At 39.3% G+C, this 23911-nt stretch overlaps 1 protein-coding gene across 1 annotated transcript in view; it reads right to left on the bottom strand.

Moving 5' to 3' along the window:
* Positions 1–649: 649 nt before the first annotated feature.
* snta1 (syntrophin, alpha 1) overlaps positions 650–23911 on the bottom strand; it is a 33989-nt gene continuing 10727 nt past the window's right edge. Inside the window, exons 3-8 of the mRNA XM_066702781.1 lie at positions 8938–9145; positions 8528–8726; positions 7699–7829; positions 7071–7267; positions 5489–5676; positions 650–3425 (exon numbers count right to left, since the gene is read on the bottom strand). Of these exons, the coding sequence (XP_066558878.1) occupies positions 3333–3425; positions 5489–5676; positions 7071–7267; positions 7699–7829; positions 8528–8726; positions 8938–9145 (1016 nt within the window). The 3' untranslated portion in view covers positions 650–3332. The remainder of the gene's footprint in view (positions 3426–5488; positions 5677–7070; positions 7268–7698; positions 7830–8527; positions 8727–8937; positions 9146–23911) is intronic.

Below are 23911 nucleotides of genomic sequence, written 5' to 3'. Positions count from 1 at the left end.
TTCTCAAAAATGTAGACATCCACTGTTGCAAGGAATGCTCTTAGAATTTTTAAATGCACTTAATAGTTTACAATTAAAAAACTACCTTTTGTTTACATACTGATATGCAGATGAATTAAGGGCAGACATTTGCACAAATGTTTTCAACGAATTATGCAGCATCCCGTTTCACCCCAGCTTTTCTGAATACTACCTTTTGATAAAACAGTCACGTTCCCTTCCAATCTATTCAGTTACCTTTAAAGATTGTTAAACAGTGCCTGGGTCAGGAGATTATCTACATACTTTTTTATAGTTGTGTCCAGCCTGCAGCCCCCCAGCCCACAGATCGACCGGCCCACCGGGAATTCCCACGATGCTCCAGATGGCCAGTCCGCTACTGGTTTGCCCTGGACATTGATTCTGGACCAAACAGCCTCTGAGCTGCGTTCAGCCTGAGCAGGGTGTGAGAGGAGTGGCCTGTTAAAACTCACACTCATGTGTAGAACTTACTCACTGCCTACAGGCAGACACATGCAGAGCTGCATTCAAACCTGGGTCTCAGGACCTGTGAGACGCCGGCACTCTTGTGTTGACAGGTTGTGCTCAATACTGTCCATCTGCTTTTTGAGACAGGAGGTCTGAGTGGACCAACACATCACAACAAAGGTTAACAAATCAAAGTTTATTACACTTTTATATACAGTCAATCTTGCAAGGCACGCTTTGTTTTAAATTAGAATATACATTAACTTGTGTTTTTTAAATGCAAAACAAAAAAATATATTAGTTTTAAATATATCATTATATAGATTGTTAACACTGTATAGAAAATGCTTCATGAAGTAAAAGTGGTTGATAATCTGCCACACACACAACAAAGACAAAATGAGTATGAATTGTAGTGATATATACTGGTTAACCCAGAATGGTGGTTTTCAATTAGGAGGCATCAGCATTTACTTGTAGTTAACAGATTTGTGTAAAGAAAGATCAGAGTTAACAATGTGTGAATTACCAATAATTACATCATAAGCCCTTTTATATAGTAAGAAAATCCTCATTATGCTTTTTTAAATAGTGGGTTCATCAAGAAATAGAATTATCCTTCACTCACTTATGACAAAGAAGGTCTTACAATTTATATTTCTGAGAAATATTTCCATCTTCATAAAAAAAATGATGACAGAATAAGATGAAAGATTAAGCAAATTACTTTCTAACATCCATTTTGGGTCCTGTTTCGACCATTATTCTTTGCTAAATATCGCCTTGGCATCTTGTTAGATTGCAAAGCACAGGTTTTGTGTTGTAACATAAAGTCACCTCCAGAGGACAGTCATGCACACTGGTTATGTAAAATAAAGTTGAATATTGTGGAAGCGAAGCTAAACACTCTGAATTGAATACTACTTAATTTTGTGAATGATGCTCCAAATATGAATGCTAGGTCCAGTTAAGTGGTCAAACACCAGGCGTCCTATCACTTAACAGACCCATTGTACAGTACACCTGAAAAAATTAACTCAAAACAATGCACATAAGAAAATAAATATTACACAGGAGGAAGACATTCCATTGTTCATGATACCCCTTACTAAATGAGTACAGAATTGTCCCAGTCGTAACTCCAGAAACAACAGCTACCGTATACTGGAACAGGAACATGTGGTGGGGACTTAATTCTGGCGTTATTGGCAGGTTTGATTGATTGATTGATTGATTATGCTTCCGGCAAACAATCACACCCTCTGCATACGTTTCAGGGAGGACAAGAGGAAATTATTAACGGGATTCAATTGACCAGCGATTGTATCAATGTCAAACTGAAATTACTATTAGCGGTTTGATGGTCTGCCTGTAGTACGTGAATGTGTCCCAGGCCTCTAAACTACAAAGGAGCTCTACAAACACATTTGCTGTGCTTGTTTTTGAAGACTCCCAGGCTGTCAGCAGAAAACATTTTAAAATGAAACTTATTTTTGTGTTAATTAAAGAGTTTAATTCAGCCAATATTTCCCGTTGTACGGTATAAAGGAACTCACACAACATGTTTATTAAACTACAAAGTAAAACTATTTCTCTTCATTTAAATTACTATGAAAATTGTGCCCCTTCTTATTGTATTCCACATCCTGCTCTGTTGTAGTCTACAGCTTCTTTAAAGAAATACATTTTTTTAAATGATTTGCTGCAAAAAAAACATGTTGGCAACATGATGTATGTAAGATATGGCATTCATTTCTAACCCATGTGTTAAAATTTCAATGAAATACAAATTGCATAATTTAAACAATTTAAAGCATGGTGAAGTCCTAAAATGCATAGTAAAACTTAAACTTTACCTTAAAGTTAGTTCAAACTGACTACAAAAGAAACCCAAAACCAAAATTGGTTTTCCAGTGGAACTCCAGATTATGTTTTCAATGAAGTATATTCCAGTGAAAGCTAGAGAAGTGTGACGCATACAAATAGTGTGATTTACAAATGGTGAGGTTACATTAAAACAGTGGCAAAACAATCTGAAAATGTGTTGTTCTTTGAATCTGTTTGGGTATATAAAGAGATGGAGATTTAAATGGATTGTGCCTCACTCCCTTGTGTCTTCCAGGACTTACAGAATAATTTGTTTGAGGTTCCTATGTTATGTAAAACATGCTAACCATTTTCACTTAAAATCAATACAACTGTTAGGATTAAGCTTCCTGCAATTAATGTACACCACCATGATTATTTATAAGGATTTTCTTCTCCCACTGCACCTCAATAATTGGGCAACAAAAAACAAGTGAAATGGCAATATATAAAACAGATGAGAACCAGTAGGTTCTGACATTCAAGGGGTTCACCCAAATATTTCTGTCCAGTTTATCTGATGAATTGTTATGAATGCTGGTATATTGAAGAAAAGCTCACCGCCCCCCCCAAATAAAAAAGAAATCCATACATTCTGTATTTTGTAAAACCACCAGGTTTGTACAACAATGTCAATGTGTCTCTGGGAATCTACACATATGCTGAATATTTTAACTTCACAAATTAACTTAGACCGCAACCGGAACTGCAAATTATATATTTTTGGTTTGACTGGCATGGTTTAACTATAAATATCCATATCCATGCCATATGCTATTTGTTATGTTCAAAATTAAAATAAAAGTTAGGAATTCTGAAATTGTTAACACTTTAAAAAGCTTTTCTTGCATTTCTATTTCAGAAATGTTCTGTGCACTGCTTAATTTCATTTCCCAAATTCTGTGAGGGATGTGGAAGTTTCTGGAAAAGTTCCCGGATGACAACAGTTTGCCGTCTGCTTGGCTTGGGGTTGTCGCTCTTCCTTGGTGCTGTTGCCATTATGCCAGCAGGCCCAGCCTCTTCACCTTGGCTGACAGAAAGGAGTGGATGATGAACACGATGGTTTTGGGACATGAATGAAGGTCCAGCTGCTGTAAGAGAATAGAAATCCTCTCAGCATTACATTTTGTCTAAATGTCTTCATAAAAGTCTCATGTCTAAATAAAATGTCTTCTACTACTACTACTACTACTACTAATAATAATAATAATAATAATTAGTTAATAGGATCTTTAAATACATTGTGACAATTCATAGAACATAACTTTGTTACTGTTTTCTCGGTCCCCCCGGTTTCCACCTTAGTTCACCACCAGAGGTCTCCTTCTCCCGAATACTAGTCTAGTGGTTCTCCTTTTCTTTGTCCAGTCAAACCAGTATATCCACATTCTTTCCTTCCAGGTGCACCTGTTTTGTCCTCCTCTCCTATCATTGGCTAATCATTCATTCACCTAGTTCAAACCCTCTCTGCTACACAGTATTTAAACCCCTCTGTTTCCTAGCTTAATTCTGAAGTATTGCATTCTCTCCCGGATCAATTCTGAGCCTTGTTTCTTGATTGCCTTACTGTGTATTTTGACCTCTTGCTTCCCTCTCTCGTTTACCCCTTTTGGATCTCCCCACTAGCCTGTTCGCTTGATCGTTTGACCTTGGACTGTCCCCGTTTACTCTCTCTCATTTGCCCTTATCGGATTATCTGCTTCAACTCTAAGGCTGCACTTGGATCCTTTCCTTTGGTCCTTGACGTCACAAATGTATACCAGGGGTGCTCAATCCTGGTACTGGAGAGCCCCAATCCACTTACTCTTATAGGTCACCCTAAATCACCAATGTCTTAATACTGGGAACACATGTGAGTTATTAATCAATTAAGAAAGCCAACCAAGGGAATTATTCTCTCAGGAGGCTGCAGGTATTCAGATAATTGCTCCAATGGTTTCTAAAGCACTGAATTTACCACACCACCTGCTTCATTTATCAGAATGAAATACTTCCAGGTGTTTATAAATTGGTGATACAAGGATGACCTCTAAAACCTGCTGGATAGGGGCTCTCCAGGACTAGGGTTGAGCACCCCTGCTGTATACTATCCAACACAACAATGCGTTAAGTTTAAATTAACTACTCCCCCCAGAAATCTGCAGACATTTTTCTTAAATTAAAAAGGCGTTTTCTGTGGAATTCTGCCGCAATGATTATGATCAGAAAACATGCGTTTCATGTAATGAATCGAACAATTAGAAGGCATAAACTGAGACTGATGGCTGCTTAAACTTTTATGCGATTTCCAATTAACATGCATTACATGTTACATGAGCATTACACTGTGATTGCCAATTTGAATGACAATGCTAACATATTTGTCAGGACATATCAAAATTAAAATCAAATAGAATAAAATAATAATCTGATTTTAAAATGAATACATTTACATGAACTATAAATGCATAAACATACATTTATTTTAGATGGCAGTACTGTAAATGAACATCTAAATATAATTGTCTATCAAAAAAAGCTTATTTTTTTAATCAAATGAAATGTCTATTATAAAATACACTAGACTATTGTGATTGCATAATAAAACAAATAAAAACCATAAGCTACAGTTTGAATCTTTCTCTGATACATGTATTGTGAACATAATGTTTGTCAATGCCAGCGTAACTTTAATATAATTTTCATTATACTGTCTAACACAGCGAAGCTTGGAATCCAAAATACATAGCATCACCTAACGCATAACACACTGATAATGATTTAGCTAGTTTGGCTAGGAAGCAATCGGTTACCATTTGTTAACATGTAAACGTTAGTTAGTTGTGTGTGTGTATGTGTACACAGGGCACGTTATCTACCTTTTCTCTGTCTTCAGAAGCCACCGTTTTCACAGAAAATTGATCAAAAGGCAGTTACAAGTTACAAAATAGGCACTACTTACTTGATGTAACGTTACTGACAACTAGTGTTTATATATGGTACCACTTTTTCATTTTTTAACATTTTTCCCTGTATATCATTCAAAAAGTGGCTTATTCTGCAGAATTCTGCATGAGGAAGAGAATCCTGAATTCTGCGGCAAATTCTGCAATCACAGAATTGCAGTTTTCTGGAAGAACTAATTAACCATTCACAAAGAGCATCACAAACTCACAATCTCTGCCTCTGGTACTCCGAAGTCCAGGAACATCATGCGAACACCATCATCCGAGGACATGCGCAGTTTCTCGAAGGGCTGCTGCAGCAGGACGGTTTTGCTGAGGCCTGGCTCCTCTGAGAACAGGGTGAAGCCCTTGTCTATGTGAACAGCCAGAGTGCACTCCTTCCCATTCCAGTTACACGCTATAGAAACACAGAAAGAGCTTTTCAAATGTTGGCGTCAAGAATACTTCATATCCCTGTGAAAACATTTTTATGTTCGCAATACTATAAAGTTTGCATTATATTATTATTATTTGTTTAAAGCAAAAGACACATTAAATTCATGAGAAGAAGCTTCGTGTGATACTTTTGTTTTCAGAGACTGTTAAACTACATAGTTTAACTGTATATAATAGCAAATTGAGCAGGGCTGAAATGCGATGCATCTGTTGTTGTATGATTTGCTTTGAAAATGGAGCACAATAACACCTCACAAAATTCAACACTAGATGTCAGCATAACTGCATTTAGAGAGATTAATTGCTGTTATGTCCATTTTTTACTTTAATTAACCCTTTATTAATACAGTAAGTAGGCCCACTTTAATTTAGAACAGTATATAATCCTCCAAAATACATAACTAATCTAGTGTCGGTTTGGTTCATTTTATTGAAAACTGTCTGATGTGCAGGCCAACTATGAACAATTCAGATGTCTGGCTGCATGGTGTGAACTAATGTGAAGTCAATAAGTCATCAGGAGTTCACAAGGAATGAAAAACAGGACTATGAACACAATGAAAACCGTCACAGAATCGTTATAGAGTATCACTGATATAGGTCCTACTCAGCAAGGACATACTTCCTCTTCTGCTTAAACCAAAAAGGTTTCTTGTTTGAAAATTTAAACAAATCTCATCTCTAGTAGCACCTAATCCTATAAAATGTAAATGTGATCAAGAAAGAAGGCTGTGGGAAGAAGTGTCTGTGATGTCGATTTTCTGTGAAAAATATGCAGATGCATGCGAAAACTTCCCATATGCAGCAGAAAACGAGGAGGTGGATGAATACATGAATGAGTGCCCAGAGGCAGTGTGGATAAAATGGCCCAGGGAGCCATTTGGAAAACTGAATATATTACATCCCATAAGAGACCCATGTCTAGTAGATACAGACAGGCTGGAGAGAAATCCACTTTCATGCTAATGCATAAGCACTGTGCCTGTTGAACGTACTTAAATAAGATTGAGGGGAGCACTACAATCAACACTATTAAAGTTTTAAGCAGAGGACAACTTGACCCCTTTTTTTTTGGCTGAGAACACAACACTGAAGAACACTGGTATTTGGCAGAGTATAAAGTAATGCTTTCTGTTATCTACAAACTGTTAGGGATATGTTCTGTGAAGTATTCCCAAAAACTACTGTGAAGAATGAAGACTCGCTAAGCAGAAGACCAGTGAAGGTAAAGCAGGAGTGTTTTGTTTCATTGTGTTTCCACCTCAACGCATTGAGGCGAGTCCTGAATTGACCAAAAATGCCACACTGCGTTTTTAAAAGCAGCAGGCCGGGACGGAGTGGGGCGAGGGGCCGTACCCGTGGTGACCTCTTGGATGAGCTCTGCAGCACTGTGACAGCCGTCCACCAGCAGCCGTGTCCAGGCGGAGAGCTCTTTGGCCGAGTCAACACGAAACACATGCGTCTCCACGCCCTGCCGGGTTCCACTGCGCAGGGCGAAGGTCAGCTCCGAGTCCATGATGGGGGAGCTCTTGCCTGGTCCTGAGTGGACCAACCTGGGGACAAACAGAGAGCGAGAGCTAGGTGACTCTCCATTAGGAGGAACATCCTCCTCCTGCAGTAGAGACAAAAGCTCTTCACAAGTATCTTAAGAGCTTCTTCACTATGCCAGGAACTTAGGAGTAGGAAAGAGTACTGTCTAAAAAAAAGAAAAACTTAAGATATGTGTTTGTATCTCAGTGATTGAAGACTTGAAAACAGTGCTGATTTAGTGCCAATTATGTCAAACACTAGTTCAATGAAGTCAGTAGCAAATAAATGTTGATGCTTTCAACACAAAACATATATACAAACATATATGTTTCAATATATTTTATTCATAACGATATCAGTGGATGGGATTCTGGGGGAAATAGCAACCTAAAATGTCCCCTGCATGGCCTTTTGAGACAATTCTAGTGGTTACCTATTCAGTCTCAGAGCTCACCTGGTGGTAATGAGAGGGTGGCTGTGGTGAGGACTGTTGAAGGCCTCCCTGCTCTCCGGTAAGGTATGGAAGAAGATGAGATCCTTCTCAGTCACAATGACGAGGACTGGCTTCTCTGAGCCCTGAGAAGACTGGAGCAAAGGAAACCAGAATCAATTAGGAGTTTGTGAAATATGTGAAAACTTTTAGGCCCGTTTCTTGGGATGAGACAGAGTTTAAAAATCAAACAAGTGAAACATGTCCAAGTGGTTAGGTTATGATCAAACTAGGTTATGATCTGAGTCTCTTGACCCACGATTTGCTTTTATATACAGATTTACAAATTACAAAACTGAATCATCAAATGCCAAAGTATTTCACCATTTATTTCCTATTTTGGTAGTAGCTCATGTCTAACTTTAGGACATCTGGAGTCAATTTGGGATAAAATAATATCTCCTCTTCAATTGATTTATAGAACATTTCACAAAGCCTTCTTTCCAAGCTTCGCTGTGTTAGAACCCGAAAAGCCAGGCAGAGAGAAGGTATTTTATGTAAGATTTTAGACTGCTATTGTTTTATTATTTTCAGGCTATGGTAGGTTTTACTACAAATACTTTGAATCATCTGTATCAAGAACTGAAATGACCCTCATGTTCCTTTTCAAAAGCACAAGATGATATCATTTAAACAATGTGACAAAAGGGATGTCATGTAATTACCACATATAAATATGAGAATAACTCACATATGTTGCAGTGCTGTGTGATTACAGTTCAGTATGAGTTGGGGTCCCAGAATATATAATGACAAGGGCCGGTCAGATCTAGCTGTCAATTTCCCACTATACCTGTTCTGTTAGCCAGCCGATGTGCTTTACGTCTTTGCAGCCAGATCCCCCCTGCATCCTCTTTAAGTCCTCCTTCACTCTGGGGATGAGGGCGTTGGCATTGGATTGGATGGCATTGTACCAAGACTGGGCCATGGCAGGATCCTTTGCCCGCAAAAACAAGGAAGACCTTCTATCGTGCGAAATGACTTCTAAGTACCTGTGCAAACGAAAAAGGGAAAGAACTTTATGCAGTATATGAAAGGTCAGCCATGTGTGTGCTTTATAATAGATATTATATAATCATAATTATTTTGACTGCACATCTGATTTATCATAAAAATGTTAAGGTATATTCAGAGTATCATCCTGGCTCCCTCAAACCTACATAAATTGATCTGCAGCACGGCCTTTCCTACCCAGGTATCTACCTGTTTTCTGTGTCAGGCGGGCACTGCTTCCTCGATATTTGACACACTTTCAGAGGGATTGTCTTGCCTTCCTTTAGCTCTGCCGCAGAGTGGGAGGGGGAATTGGAGATCCCCTGTTTCTGGGGCGAAGAGGGTGGGGAATCCCAGGGGATGGAAGCTCCAGGAGAGGCATTCTTGAAGTAGGCAGACATCTCCTTGATATACTTCACTAGGTAAGAAAAAGAAAAGAGCAAAAAAGTCATGTTTGGGTTTCTGTGGTGTCATCGTGTCTTAATGAAGCCTTGTCTGAGGTTATATGGCCAATTTATAATGGCAATAGATCAGTCTTAGTGCTTTTCCACAGTCATGTAAAGGATCAAACTGCACTGCATAGATATTGGCTTGAAACATATTTGTAACAAGCATGAGCTCAGTGCTGACATTTAGCAAATGTGAACCGCACAGTTGTACGCTAGCATAAAGGACAAGCCGGCACTTTCAAACCCAAGTGTCCTGCAGCTTCTGTAAATTCTTCATGTCTAAATGGTTAAATGTTTGGCCAGCATGTACTCTGAAGGTTAGAACTCTCTTCTGTTTGTAAATGTTTAAAGTATCTCTAATAACTAGGATCGGTATGCTGACAAATTGCACCGTATTAGAATATTGATTTTGAATAAAGCCTGCGTATTCAAAACTTAACTTGATACAGATAGAGTGGACACCAAATATGAAACCTTTGCATTTATTTTGAAGTGTATGTCATTTTGTATTGTTTATAAAACAATTACATGCCTTAATTTATATTGAAATCTAGGATATGGGAGCATTGTGTTTGCACTTTAAAGCAGTGTAGATTGTAAAGTACAGCATTAGGTGTTTAATGGACCAAAGACCTGAAACTCAATGACCAAAGCCAAGATTCCTTACATTGTGTGTTTGCGTTACCTACACAGTGAATCCGGCAAGAGATCTCGCATTCTGGATTCAGATATGTCTTTCCGTCTCCTTTGTGAAGGTCAGTTCTATTTTGACCTCTAAGAGAATTGGAAATCAGCTTTCTCTCCTTGCCAACAACCACAATCAGAGCCTCAATTTAGCATATTTCCTTCCATTGCGTACTCATTAGTCAAGAGGGGAACATAATGTTTCTCGAAGGAGGCTGCAGTAAACAGAGCCCAGACGGAGACTTTTTTTCCTGGTGTGTGTTCCTGCTTGCTCTCCCTGTGAACAGCAGCAGCCCAGCAGGCTGGGAGAGGGCTGGAGCTGGCTATAAATAGGAAAGAGGACAGTTATCAGGAGCAGGTCGAGTTTCACCGCAGAGGCGCAGAGGTGTGAAGTGACTCTCCTGCCCAGGCCGGGGGCCTTCCTCACAGCCACAAATAGCTCAACTCTCATTTTCTCGGACAGTTGCTCTTTTCTCTGATTCCCTATTGAGAGTTTGTAGAGCAGAATATTCGGCAAAGGCTGCGATTTATTTCTGAAGTCGATTAATTAAACTCAGATCTCTCCTCGGCCGCCTCCTCCTCCGTCTCATGCATAGCCTCACTTGCCCACTCACCTTTTCTGGCTAATTGCTGACAGCCTGGAGCACACACAACATCTACATCCTTTATTTTTGTTAGTTTGTTTAACTTACAGGTTCAGACTTTTCAAAACCTACTCCCTAACTAATATTTCATGTAACAGTTAATAAATCAACCCCCCATTCAAATTTCCCATGTTGATTTATTTATTGACAAATCTATATTTCTTTTACCCAATATTTTCTGTTTTTTTTTTTTAAGAAAACTGAAGAGATATACAGCCAAAGGTTAAGGTGAAGCCAACTTTAAGCACTTTTGTACTAAATCAAGGAAAATAAAAACAAGCCGAGGATTTGGTAAAGAAGGAGGCTGGAAAAGCAAAAACTCTTCAGTGACTCCTGAATAGGAAGACCAAACATTTCTAAAGCAGATTTTGTAAATTATCTCATTACTGTGCCAATATGGCTTGGGTTTTGATAACTCCGCTCTGTCAGTTCTAGTATAAGAAAAGGAGTGAATCTTTTCTGAATTCTATTAAATAAGCAATATATGTTTCAGTGATAGTTGTTTGTACAAGTGACATTGCATCATTTTGAACATAGTGAATATGGATATTTATCCATTGGCCAACTATACAGACCCCTATGGCAAGCCAAATTATCATTTAGAGATATCTCTAAATGCATTTAAATATATCTTCAAATATTTAAAGATATCTCTAAATCATTTAAATATATCTATAAATGATTTAGAGATATCTGCAAATCATTTAGAGATATCTTCAAATCATTTAGAGATATCTCTAAATGTACTTTTAAATGAGATATCTTTAAATTATTTGCAGATATCTCTAATAGATTTGCAGATATCTTTAAATGATTTAGAGATATCTTAAAATATTTGAAGATATCTGGAATTATTTGAAGATATCTTGAAATATTTGCAGATATCTTTAAATGATTTAGAGATATCTTGAAATATTTGCAGATATCTTTAAATGATTTAGAGATATCTCTAAATAATAATTTGGCTTGCCATAGACCCCTGGTAATACCATCCTTAATGATGGTACATAAACAGCCATACAGGATTCTGTGTTACATGTATACACATTGTTGACAGCAGTTTTCTATTTGCATATCACAGTCATGTAAGTTCCATCCAACTAGTTTGTTCCTTCATTGCAAATCTGTGTTTTCTTGCCTCCAGTATTATTGCTCCTTGATAAGCTTACTTGATACATTTCCAGTGTTCAGATGCATGTCACTTGTGCTGCCATCTACTGCACTATTCATGAAATGTTGTTGTACTGTGGAAGATACATACATTCGTCCAGAAACTGTTTGTTTTGTTCTGGTTGCTTGGTTCAGGCTGTGACGCAAAAAAAAAAAAAAAAAACAGATGGCGTTGTGGATAAGTTTATTATTTCTCTAGATTGGTACAGCTGTTCTGTTTTCAAAGAAGAACAATGTAAGTATAATCTGAATATGTACAGGTATTTAATTTAATTTAATTTAGCAATCCCATTATAGAAGACCTTTAGGAGTAGTGAGATAGGACAAGAGATGTCAAAATTTGAATCTGTCTTATATGAAGTTCTGGACAATTTATGTATTTCTCAAGTGATGGAAAGGAAAAAAAAGTGCCAGATAAAAGAAATATAAAATATGGGAATAAAAAGAAAACTTCACATTACTTTAAAAGGGGGGTTAGAAATTTTGAGTGTGCATTGTTGAGTTTACACATTTTGAAACAGAACCAAGTGGCAAAATGGAAAATACATGCTGATGAGCCAGAGTCAACCAAAAGCAGATTGTATTTAATAAAATCCAAATGTTACCATGAAGACTGCACTGTGCCAGCTTCAATACAGGGCTAAAATTAGCTGGGCTGCCCTGTAATTACGTTGGCTTATCTGTGATGCAGTGAAAGCAACTCTGTATATTGTTTTCTCAAGTCATTCTGCACAATACTCTTTTCAGCTGCGTTAGAAGCACGCCGGGAGACACTGAGGCACAGCCTTCCTGATGTACACTAACAGTGCCTGTCCCTTCATTAAACCTGTGCTCCAAAATTTACTTGAACATCGTGTTAACAGGACTGTGAACAAACTCTATTGCCTCAGAATAAATAAATAAACTCCATTCATAAAAACAGAAAATTGTGTTGTGTGTGTGTGTGTGTGCTAATATCAGTGCGATTCACATATACTTTTCCATCTCTCCCATGCATTCAGGGTTAATTCCATATTTCCGTTTTGTGTTCTCTCTGTACCTGCTACTGTCAAAGTTGCTTATTTCTCTCATCCTTTGCTTGTACAGCCTATTTTTGAACAGACAACTGGCCTTCAAAAGGGCGCCAATCATTAACTTGGCAGCTTCATTTCGCAAATACAACTGCGTGTTTTTGAGGTTTAAGAAAACAACCACCCATTACTGAGCCCTCGCTTCCTTGTTGCCGTGGGAGCTGGCGGGATTTGTTTGACTTGTTACACTGTGACTTTTGAAGCATGCTGGTCCTTCTGAAGGCTTAATTAGCTTTGGAATGTCCTCTAACTCCAGTTGCAAAAATCCCCTCAGAAATAACAGAACAAAAACTGTAGTGCTCCGACCTGCATTTTGTGGCGATGTAAGACCTTGATTTGCATGCAGAACTTTCATTAGTAAAAACACTGTGTCACGTGCAGAAGCTGAATGATGTCAGACAGACAGGAGTCTCATCAATACTCTAAGAGAATTGCTATGGGCTACCTGACTCCCAGGAAGTGATGAACAGGGCTGTCATATTAAAGTTCTCTTCATTAAGGAATATGGACGACAGCCAGCAATGAGCGACAGCGGAAGACGAGAATCAAACTTTAATGTTCAGTGTGGTTCTGTCACCAAGATACACCATCTCATTTTCAACTAGCTTGCTTTGCACATGGTGTCACGAGCGTTAATTAAAATTTCTCTTCATATGAAACTCAACTAATATCACAGAGGGACTTGAAGATCTTTAGAGACATTTTCAAAGATGGGCTCTTTAAGTTGTGTTGCACCTACAGACGGAATGTGTTTTCTCATGGACATGAAAACCTTTTTTATTTTTTCATTGCTACTGGTAGCTAACAAACTAAGAAGAATAAACCCTTTGAATGTCTTTATGTACCTGAAGACGGTTGAAAGAGCAAGTAGCTTCAATCTCAACTTTTGATTCAACTAAGTTGTATGCTTTTGCTTTGGTTGCTCATTTCCTGTGCCAGCTCAGAAGCTCAATGCAATCGCTTTCAAGATGTCATCTTGCATTTGTACTGATGGTTTGACCTTGTCTGACATCAGTCAAGGCCACTGTTGAAAAATCCTTTCTGCTGATCCTGACGTGGCAGTAGTGTTCACTAGAGTTGACATTCATATTAGGAGCCGTTGTATTGAATTTTGTAATGAGCAGTATTTTTTTTACAGTCTAGATGCTTCTCACTCAGTTGCACCCCACCCCATTTTAACCCTGAATTTACAGTGTGTACAGAGAGAGAGAGAGAAACTTGATCCACTGCTGGCCTCCCCAGGATGTTTCCACTTGCATCAATATTTAGCTTCCCTTTTCCACGTCATGCCTGCAAAATGTATTATTTCATCTTTCCATCTTTAATGTGGTCATCTTCGATGTATTTTTTTAATCTCTTAGGATCCAATAGCTTCCTTTGTCCATCTTTGATCTATTCTTCAATGTCCAGCCCATTGCCATTTTAACATTTTCACTCTTTCAATGATGTCACATGTAGTTGTTTGTGCTCGGATGAATTAATTTATTTTTCTATATTTTCTTGTTATTTAGCATTCATCCTTTCATGCTCCTTTAGTAACCAGGTTTCACAGCTATAAATGAGCATTAATAGTATGCATTGATCAAATACTTTTCTCTTAGTTCAGGCAAATGGGTACATTTCCATTCAATGTGTGTGTGTGTTAAGATTTAAGGAAATAATGCCCCATACATCCTCTTTAGCTTTCTGTCATGATCAACCTTCAGTTCAGAGGTTCTGTATCATGGAAATGGAAATATCTGGTAATATAGTAAGATTCTGATATAAATGAAATACTACTTTGACTGTCTATTGAAAAGAAAGACACCAGTTGGTCTCACGGGGAGATACTATGGATTTCTGTGTGTTCAGGTTGGTGACTGAATTTGACACTAAAAGCAAACTGTCATGGTTTTAGGCCAAGAGGTCATGGGATCGAGGCTTCATTAAGGCTTATGTTTTGTCTTCTAATCCAAAGTGAGTCAAAAAGAATGTGCTAACTGCTCTTAATTGGGTGCTGTGTAAACAAGCTTGCGAGGATCATTGTAAAAGAGCTGTGTGTTTATTATTCTATTAGTTCCTCAACACTAAATGTAAAAACTAAACTACAATTTCAATGCTTCTTTGGGAAACTTGGAGGCGCCAAGCTTGTTTGCTTTACAATGACAGCTCCTCATATTATGCCAAAGACTCGTCAGAAAGTCAGAAAAAAAAAATACATATATATATATATATATATATATATATATATATATATATATATATATATATATATATAGTGAGGGAAAAAAGTATTTGATCCCCTGCTGATTTTGTACGTTTGCCCACTGACAAAGAAATGATCAGTCTATAATTTTAATGGTAGGTGTATTTTAACAGTGAGAGACAGAATAACAACAAAAAAATCCAGAAAAACGCATTTCAAAAAAGTTATAAATTGATTTCCATGTTAATGAGGGAAATAAGTATTTGATCCCTTATCAATCAGCAAGATTTCTGGCTCCCAGGTGTCTTTTATACAGGTAACGAGCTGAGATTAGGAGCACTCTCTTAAAGGGAGTGCTCCTAATCTCAGCTCGTTACCTGTATAAAAGACACCTGTCCACAGAAGCAATCAATCAATCAGATTCCAAACTCTCCACCATGGCCAAGACCAAAGAGCTGTCCAAGGATGTCAGGGACAAGATTGTAGACCTACACAAGGCTTGAATGGGCTACAAGACCATCGCCAAGCAGCTTGGTGAGAAGGTGACAACAGTTGGTGCGATTATTCGCAAATGGAAGAAACACAAGATAACTGTCAGTCTCCCTCGATCTGGGGCTCCATGCAAGATCTCACCTCGTGGAGTTTCAATGATCATGAGAACGGTGAGGAATCAGCCCAGAACTACATGGGAGGATCTTGTTAATGATCTCAAGGCAGCTGGGACCATAGTCACCAAGAAAACAATTGGTAACACACTACGCCGTGCAGGACTGAAATCCTGCAGCGCCCGCAAGGTCCCCCTGCTCAAGAAAGCACATGTACAGGCCCGTCTGAAGTTTGCCAATGAACATCTGAATGATTCAGAGGAGAACTGGGTGAAAGTGTTGTGGTCAGATGAGACCAAAATCGAGCTCTTTGACAAACTCAACTCGCCGTGTTTGGAGGAGGAGGAATGCTGCCTATGACCCCAAGAACACCATCCCCACCGTCAAACATGGAGGTGGAAACATTATGCTTTGGGGGTGTTTTTCTGCTAAGGGGACAGGACAACTGCACCGCATCAAAGGGACGATGGACGGGGCCATGTACCGCCAAATCTTGGGTGAGAACCTCCTTCCCTCAGCCAGGGCATTGAAAATGGGTCGTGGATGGGTATTCCAGCATGACAATGACCCAAAACACACAGCCAAGGCAACAAAGGAGTGGCTCAAGAAGAAGCACATTAAGGTCCTGGAGTGGCCTAGCCAGTCTCCAGACCTTAATCCCATAGAAAATCTGTGGAGGGAGCTGAAGGTTCGAGTTGCCAAACGTCAGCCTCGAAACCTTAATGACTTGGAGAGGATCTGCAAAGAGGAGTGGGACAAAATCCCTCCTGAGATGTGTGCAAACCTGGTGGCCAACTACAAGAAACGTCTGACCTCTGTGATTGCCAACAAGGGTTTTGCCACCAAGTACTAAGTCGAAGGGGTCAAATACTTATTTCCCTCATTAACATGGAAATCAATGTATAACTTTTTTGAAATGCGTTTTTCTGGATTTTTTTGTTGTTATTCTGTCTCTCATTGTTAAAATACACCTACCATTAAAATTATAGACTGATCATTTCTTTGTCAGTGGGCAAACGTACAAAATCAGCAGGGGATCAAATACTTTTTTCCCTCACTGTATATATATACACTCACCTAAAGGATTATTAGGAACACCATACTAATACTGTGTTTGACCCCCTTTCGCCTTCAGAACTGCCTTAATTCTACGTGGCATTGATTCAACAAGGTGCTGAAAGCATTCTTTAGAAATGTTGGCCCATATTGATAGGATAGCATCTTGCAGTTGATGGAGATTTGTGGGATGCACATCCAGGGCACGAAGCTCCCGTTCCACCACATCCCAAAGATGCTCTATTGGGTTGAGATCTGGTGACTGTGGGGGCCAGTTTAGTACAGTGAACTCATTGTCATGTTCAAGAAACCAATTTGAAATGATTCGACCTTTGTGACATGGTGCATTATCCTGCTGGAAGTAGCCATCAGAGGATGGGTACATGGTGGTCATAAAGGGATGGACATGGTCAGAAACAATGCTCAGGTAGGCCGTGGCATTTAAACGATGCCCAATTGGCACTAAGGGGCCTAAAGTGTGCCAAGAAAACATACCCCACACCATTACACCACCACCACCAGCCTGCACAGTGGTAACAAGGCATGATGGATCCATGTTCTCATTCTGTTTACTCCAAATTCTGACTCTACCATCTGAATGTCTCAACAGAAATCGAGACTCATCAGACCAGGCAACATTTTTCCAGTCTTCAACTGTCCAATTTTGGTGAGCTTGTGCAAATTGTAGCCTCTTTTTCCTATTTGTAGTGGAGATGAGTGGTACCCGGTGGGGTCTTCTGCTGTTGTAGCCCATCCGCCTCAAGGTTGTACGTGTTGTGGCTTCACAAATGCTTTGCTGCATACCTCGGTTGTAACGAGTGGTTATTTCAGTCAAAGTTGCTCTTCTATCAGCTTGAATCAGTCGGCCCATTCTCCTCTGACCTCTAGCATCAACAAGGCATTTTCGCCCACAGGACTGCCGCATACTGGATGTTTTTCCCTTTTCACAACATTCTTTGTAAACCCTAGAAATGGTTGTGCGTGAAAATCCCAGTAACTGAGCAGATTGTGAAATACTCAGACCGGCCCGTCTGGCACCAACAACCATGCCACGCTCAAAATTGCTTAAATCACCTTTCTTTCCCATTCAGACATTCAGTTTGGAGTTCAGGAGATTGTCTTGACCAGGACCACACCCCTAAATGCATTGAAGCAACTGCCATGTGATTGGTTGGTTAGATAATTGCATTAATGAGAAATTGAACAGGTGTTCCTAATAATCCTTTAGGTGAGTGTACATATATATATATATATATATATATATATATATATATATATATATATATATAATTGGAAATCTGTGCATCTGTACAACTGGAAATTAAACTACAGAGTAATATATATTCATGCTATGCGGAATATGTGTTATTTTAATTCAGATCAGTAGCTTTTAAAGTTTAACCGAACATTTCTGCAAATCGCTGTTTCATCTGTGTCTGTATTTGTTTTTGTATGTCTTTGCTTTTGATTGTTTGTTTGCTTTGAAGAATATTTTTTATCATTGCTGTTAAAGAACCGCTAATCATACAACAGTATATCTGCAGCTCGAAATAACTGTTTTGATTTCATTTCCTGTGGGAATTCCTCTAAGGGAAGAGCAAGGTTTTTGCTCTATTCAGTTGCCAAGGCAGATTTGTTTTTTTCGCCTCTTCTCAAGCGGCAAAGAAATCCTCATTTAATCCGTTAATTACCAGTTCAAAAACTAATTCAGAAGCATTTACCAACAAGCTCCATATAAATTATTCTATAAATTTTGACACACAGTCCAGCTTTGTCTGCCAAAGCCGGTTGAACATTTATAGGAGTTTGAGTTTGGGTTCTTCAGCAATTTTTGTGGAGGGCACAGTGTAATAGCAACCACAATTATTTTACATATTCACATAAATATACTTAAAACACAAGGATGGGAACACACCTCCCCGCCCCTTCCAACCACCATCTCTGATTAATATGTTTGTAACCAATTCAAACACCGTATATATATATACATATATACACATCTATGAATAGGAAAAAAAAGCAAACAAACAACTTGAATTCATAAGCATAGGAAGCCAAAGTGAGCTCTACAGCCAAACTAGAGATTTCTCATCAGTAGTCACTAAAGCTGTAATCCAGACAAAGCATCTCGAGTTTTGGCGGGTGCTGGTCACATTTCTCTGCTGACATTCATGAGTTAGTCCTCACCATGAAAGGAACCAGAATAGTCCACAAATGTCTTGTCAAAATGAGAAGGACCAGCGTCCATTAAAAGGCTGGGAAATACTGCGTTTAGAAAGCCCTTTATTATGTAATTAAAACCATATGTGTGTAACGTTTGGGTATCACACAAAAGCAAACGAAGATTATTCAATTAAACGTTAATTAACAGCACAGTCACGAACAATGACAGTGGAATATCTGCCAATTCTTAGCAGGCCTGGATAATGACGTAATTTAAGGCCTTTAGCAACCATCCTCATTTCCTATCAATGTCACGTCTTCGGAATTAGGACCACGGCTGTTGAGAGCCATGTTCTCGGTTTAAGCGTTTTACAAAACATACCATAAATGGAGAACTATAAAGAAAGGTTGTAAGCCCTGCCAAATATATAGCTGTATTAGGAACATGTATTTTTAAACCATTTCACCACGGGCAATTGAAGTAGGAGTGAAAAAATATATATATTATGAAACTGTTCACTTAAATACCTAAATGGATTTTTTTTCAAAAGCTACAGATTCTATATCAAGCCAATTTGGTTAATCACCAAGAATTAACATTCAACTGACATTCCACTTACAACTGAATCTGCAGTAGAATGATATGTCTGCTATATAAGAACATGTGTTTTTCTGTGCTGCACAGTATAATTTAAAGCAGACGTGCAGGCTGAAACGCAGGGTTCCTATCTGACTGTGAAATATCAAGACCTTTGACCTGTATGTGGAACTAATCCTTTTTCGAAACGTACAACCCTGGAATTACAGCTCTAATACCAAAACAGCATGAAACTATTGTGGTTATTTCTTGCTGCCTGAATAAATGTGCTGGGTGAAGTGGTGGGGGTGCTGTAAAGTATGTACCAGACACAGACAGTCAAGCAGGAGTGTATCAAACAGCAAAACTTCACTGGCAAGAGTGGAGAGGGAAAGCAAAAAAAAAGGAAAGAAAGAAAACTGCACAAATGGGTCGTATTGCTTTGCTTAACAAGCAGGGGGACGGGCCTGCTGTACATCTTGGCAGCCTCTCAAATGCGTCACTGGCTCTGGGGAGCTCCGGTTCCAGAGTCCTGGGAAAGCAGCGCTGGTTTGCAGGGCGCTGTTCTCAGGGCCATCCTGCCGTCCTGCGCCCTCTCCTCTCGCTGACTCGCTCTTCCTTGTCCCTGTCAGCCTCAAAGCCATTGGGGTGGCTGTGGTGTGAAATAGTTTCTTGCCGTCACCTGTTGCTTCAGTGACGGACGTTTGGCTCAATGGGGTCTGGATGGGTGGAGGGCAGGGGGGAGGGGGGGGCAACGCTGGGAAGAGGGAGGTTGTGTAAAGCAGATCGTGGCTCAAGGTTATTCCAGTTTTAGCAAATTATCTGCCGCAGCACGTACCCTTTTGCCGGTTGCATTAGCATCATTGTAATTCAGACACACACACACACACAGAGTGTCTTTTCACAGGCCTACTGGAGCAGGGGCCCAGGCTGTTTCCGAGTTTAGAGCACATACTGCCTTTTGTCATTGCCCTGTCAAGGGAATGCTGAAAAGCCCAGCTCTGAGTTTTTCCGTGCTTTTGTGTGCGACTTGTTTTGAGCTCCACTGGTTCAGCAGCTCAAAGGCTAATTTTAGATTTTAGTGACTCACAATGGCCCACTTCATACTGAGCTTATTAGTTTGCGTTTCCCTATTAATAATACTCAAATTTAAAAAATATACAACGGAAACCACTTTCCTGAAACAAGTACACAAGCTGCTTTCCAGTTTCCTTTAAACACTTCTGCATTTCCAACGGTGCATAGATATTATCTCTATCAAGGCTGCTTGTTCTAATGTGTGAGACCTTCACATTGATAGATTTTGCCTGATGCCGGACATTAGCTGAAGTTTGTATAGGAAGTGTTGTGAAAGCACAATCACAACATGGCTCCTTTGTTGCTCCTTTGAACGTTGCCTTTGGGGCATACAAACAAAACAGGTTTAAATCTGCTTGAGTTTCCCTGTCAATCCCACTTCCACCACCAAAAAGTGTGTTCGATTTCCCCTGTCATTTCCAGTGACATGCTGCAAATTTTAGTCTTGTTACCTGTGACGGTGACTTGCTCTGACAAGAGCTGCACTTGAAACAACAGATCACAATTGTCTGTCTCTTCTGTGAAGCTTAGATGCTACACTTATATTTGTAGATAAAATATGTGTACACTGCCATTCTCTAAAAGACTGCATGCATGAGTGAAACCAAACATATAGGCCTATATATTATATAACAGCCACATATAAAACCATACAATTCTAGTTACATTTGAAAGAGTGGTGGGATGGGGTTGAGCATGGAGGTGTGGACTTCTCTGACGCAGAGGGCAAACATTTTTAAGCATACAGCTGAACAAGTTTCCCTCAGCTGCAGAGTTCCTTCACCTTAACAGGACGTCAAAAATCAGAATTGTAATTGACCATTTAATAGCTTGGCAGCAGCAGGGCTTTAACATTTTACCCTGGATTTAAACCCCTTGGCATGAGTGTGACCAATAAATCCCACAGAGTTTCAGCATGACATGAATGTTCTGGCCCCTTCCAATTATCCACAGCTCACATTCAGTAAGGCTGAGCTCTTACAATTTGGAAGTTAATGTCCCATGGATAATCACACACCCACGACGTACGGTATTCACTGTCACCCAGTCGCCATCCCACGCTTCAGAATGCAGTCAATCCAGTTTGATGGATGAAAGCTCAGATTTGGGGCGAGTTAGTGTGTCAGCTGCAAAGAATCCAGATGTGTCAGCGTCTTTAATTTTATTCTCCCTTTGCTTGTTTCTTCTGTTGAAAATCTACGTTTTTAAAATAACAACTATTAATGGGCACACGTTTAACCTAATGGAGCTTAAGGAGAGCACCAATTATTGGGTTTCACAGACTGCCAACTGCTTATGGAGATTCAGGGAGGCAAATCTCATTAAAATAAAATGAGACTCTTTCCTCAAAAAAGCCTTTTGTTGCATTCTGTAACTGAATTGCAGAAGGCAGTGTTTATTTTACTATATAATAGAGAGTATACAACAAGGAGAAATTGCCATTAGGGTGACAAAACTGAGGAATTAGAAATCTTTCTGTTTATGTTTGTTTTCGCTAATTGACATCGTTTTGGAGGTTATACTTGAAAACACCAATCTCTCCTAGTGCCGCACCCCGGCAGCTCTCAGTTCACATGCTTTGTGGTTAACTCAGTGCCTTGTTTTGTGCATTGTCACTTCAGTCATCAGTGAGTTGTAGTGACTAATGGCATTGTGTTAAACTGAAGAAGATTGGGTCACACCTGCAGAAAGGAATCACACAAACTAGAGACTTGTACTATGACAAATCAAAGTGTAAGGAAGGAGAAACAAACCATGTGCCAAGACAAACAATACAACCTTGTATTGTTATCTGTCAAAAGGTCCCACCAACCATCACAAGAGAAGACATCTCTTTGTCACACTAATGCCAATTGTGTTTCCAGCTGATTGTCACTGCAGTGCCAGTTGTTGAGGCCCTATAGACACCTGCCTAATCTGTCACACAGAGGAGAAACACACTGTGATCGCCACACTGTGATTAGTTTGAAGAACTCACCCTTTTTTAGTCTCAATTTTTCTCAACTGCTGAAATCATAACCAAATATTCACAGAACAGAACTATAACTGAAATCGTGTGGTCACAGACATCTCTCTTGGAATGTGTTTTGTTTTTTCAGGGTTTCCAGGATTTCTACATAACTCATAGTGGAACCCCAAACCTGAGAATCCTGTTCTCCCCTTGATGGCTTGGTAGTGAAACCTGTCCATGATTACTAATTCTTTTAACTCTTAATCCTTGATCGTGTAACAAACAAACACACACACTCAAAACTTGTCACAATCTGTAGCACTAGATCAATTGTTCAAAAAATGAAATCTGTTGCAAGGAATTTAGTCCTGTTCCTTTTAGATAGAAAACTAGAAAGTATGGTTTCTATTTCATTTTCCCTCCCCAGTGTTTTTTTCGCATCTCCTACAACGATGCTAATTCCCTCTCTCTGAGAAACATATGGTACCAATGAGCAGAAAATGACTTTCCCATTCAGCGTTCTCTAATTAAGGCCAGCGCCGGTAGCACAGTGAGGGTTTAGCATGTTGTCCTCAGCAAAAGAGAGCATCTCTTGTTACGACAGTAAATGTATTTTTTGCAGTCTATATTAGAGAGGACCTAAAGATAGGCCGATCTCATTTACAAAGCAGAGGACGAACGGAGCCCAGCAGTAGATAACCAAAGTGAAATCCAACACTGGACCAGTGCAAAACCACAGCCAGACAGAGGCTAAGCCAGTGAGCTAAGGGTTTGCCCAACATCCAGACTGTGTCTCTTTCTGAATTATTTCATTTCATTCTTCCCCCCCCCCCTCCATTTGTATAGCACTTTGGAGTAGCCCATTATTGCCCTGTTATGTTCTAGATCTTAAGAGTAAACTATAAAGAGTTAATTTGTTTGATAATTTATCACCCCCAGTTGACAGGACGCGGAAATACCCCAATACATATGCACAACCATGCTAAGGAGCTACATCAAGGTTATATTATTGCAATGCTCTTTCCACTAGACTTCCAAAAAGCACCGCAGCTAAACTCCACCTGGCTCACAATTCTGCAAACCATTTCTTGCAGTTTCAGCAAAAAGCGAGGCTTTCTTTGACTTTAAAAAGAGCTGCGTGTTTTACATGCTTATCTGTAGCTTGCATATGGTTCTTATAATGCAACCAGCCAACCCGGAGAAAATTATTTTCCCAACTCCCAGAAATGATTTCACTGGGGTGGATACAAAATCACACACCCATCCCAAGTGGATAAAGCTAAAGGGAATCGCCCACTTCTGAAGACATGACAGCACAGACACAACCAGGACAACCTGAACACTGGATGGCCATTCTGCAAGTATAAAGTCAAACTAGGCATCTGTATTGATATTATTGTGTTTTCTCCTTATTTCGCTAAGTTCAACCAGTAATGTATGGGTCCACTCCTTACTTAAAGCACAGGTATTAACTGGAGGATAAATAATCATTTATATTTGATACCTTTTATGTATGCTTTATGAGCTTACAAGAGAAAATCACATTCTTCTTT

The sequence above is a fragment of the Amia ocellicauda genome, chromosome 4, assembly GCF_036373705.1.
Source record: "Amia ocellicauda isolate fAmiCal2 chromosome 4, fAmiCal2.hap1, whole genome shotgun sequence".
In the NCBI taxonomy this organism is placed as follows: domain Eukaryota; kingdom Metazoa; phylum Chordata; class Actinopteri; order Amiiformes; family Amiidae; genus Amia; species Amia ocellicauda.
Note: the sequence above shows the minus strand (reverse complement) of the source record. Positions and strands in the feature narration are given on the sequence as shown.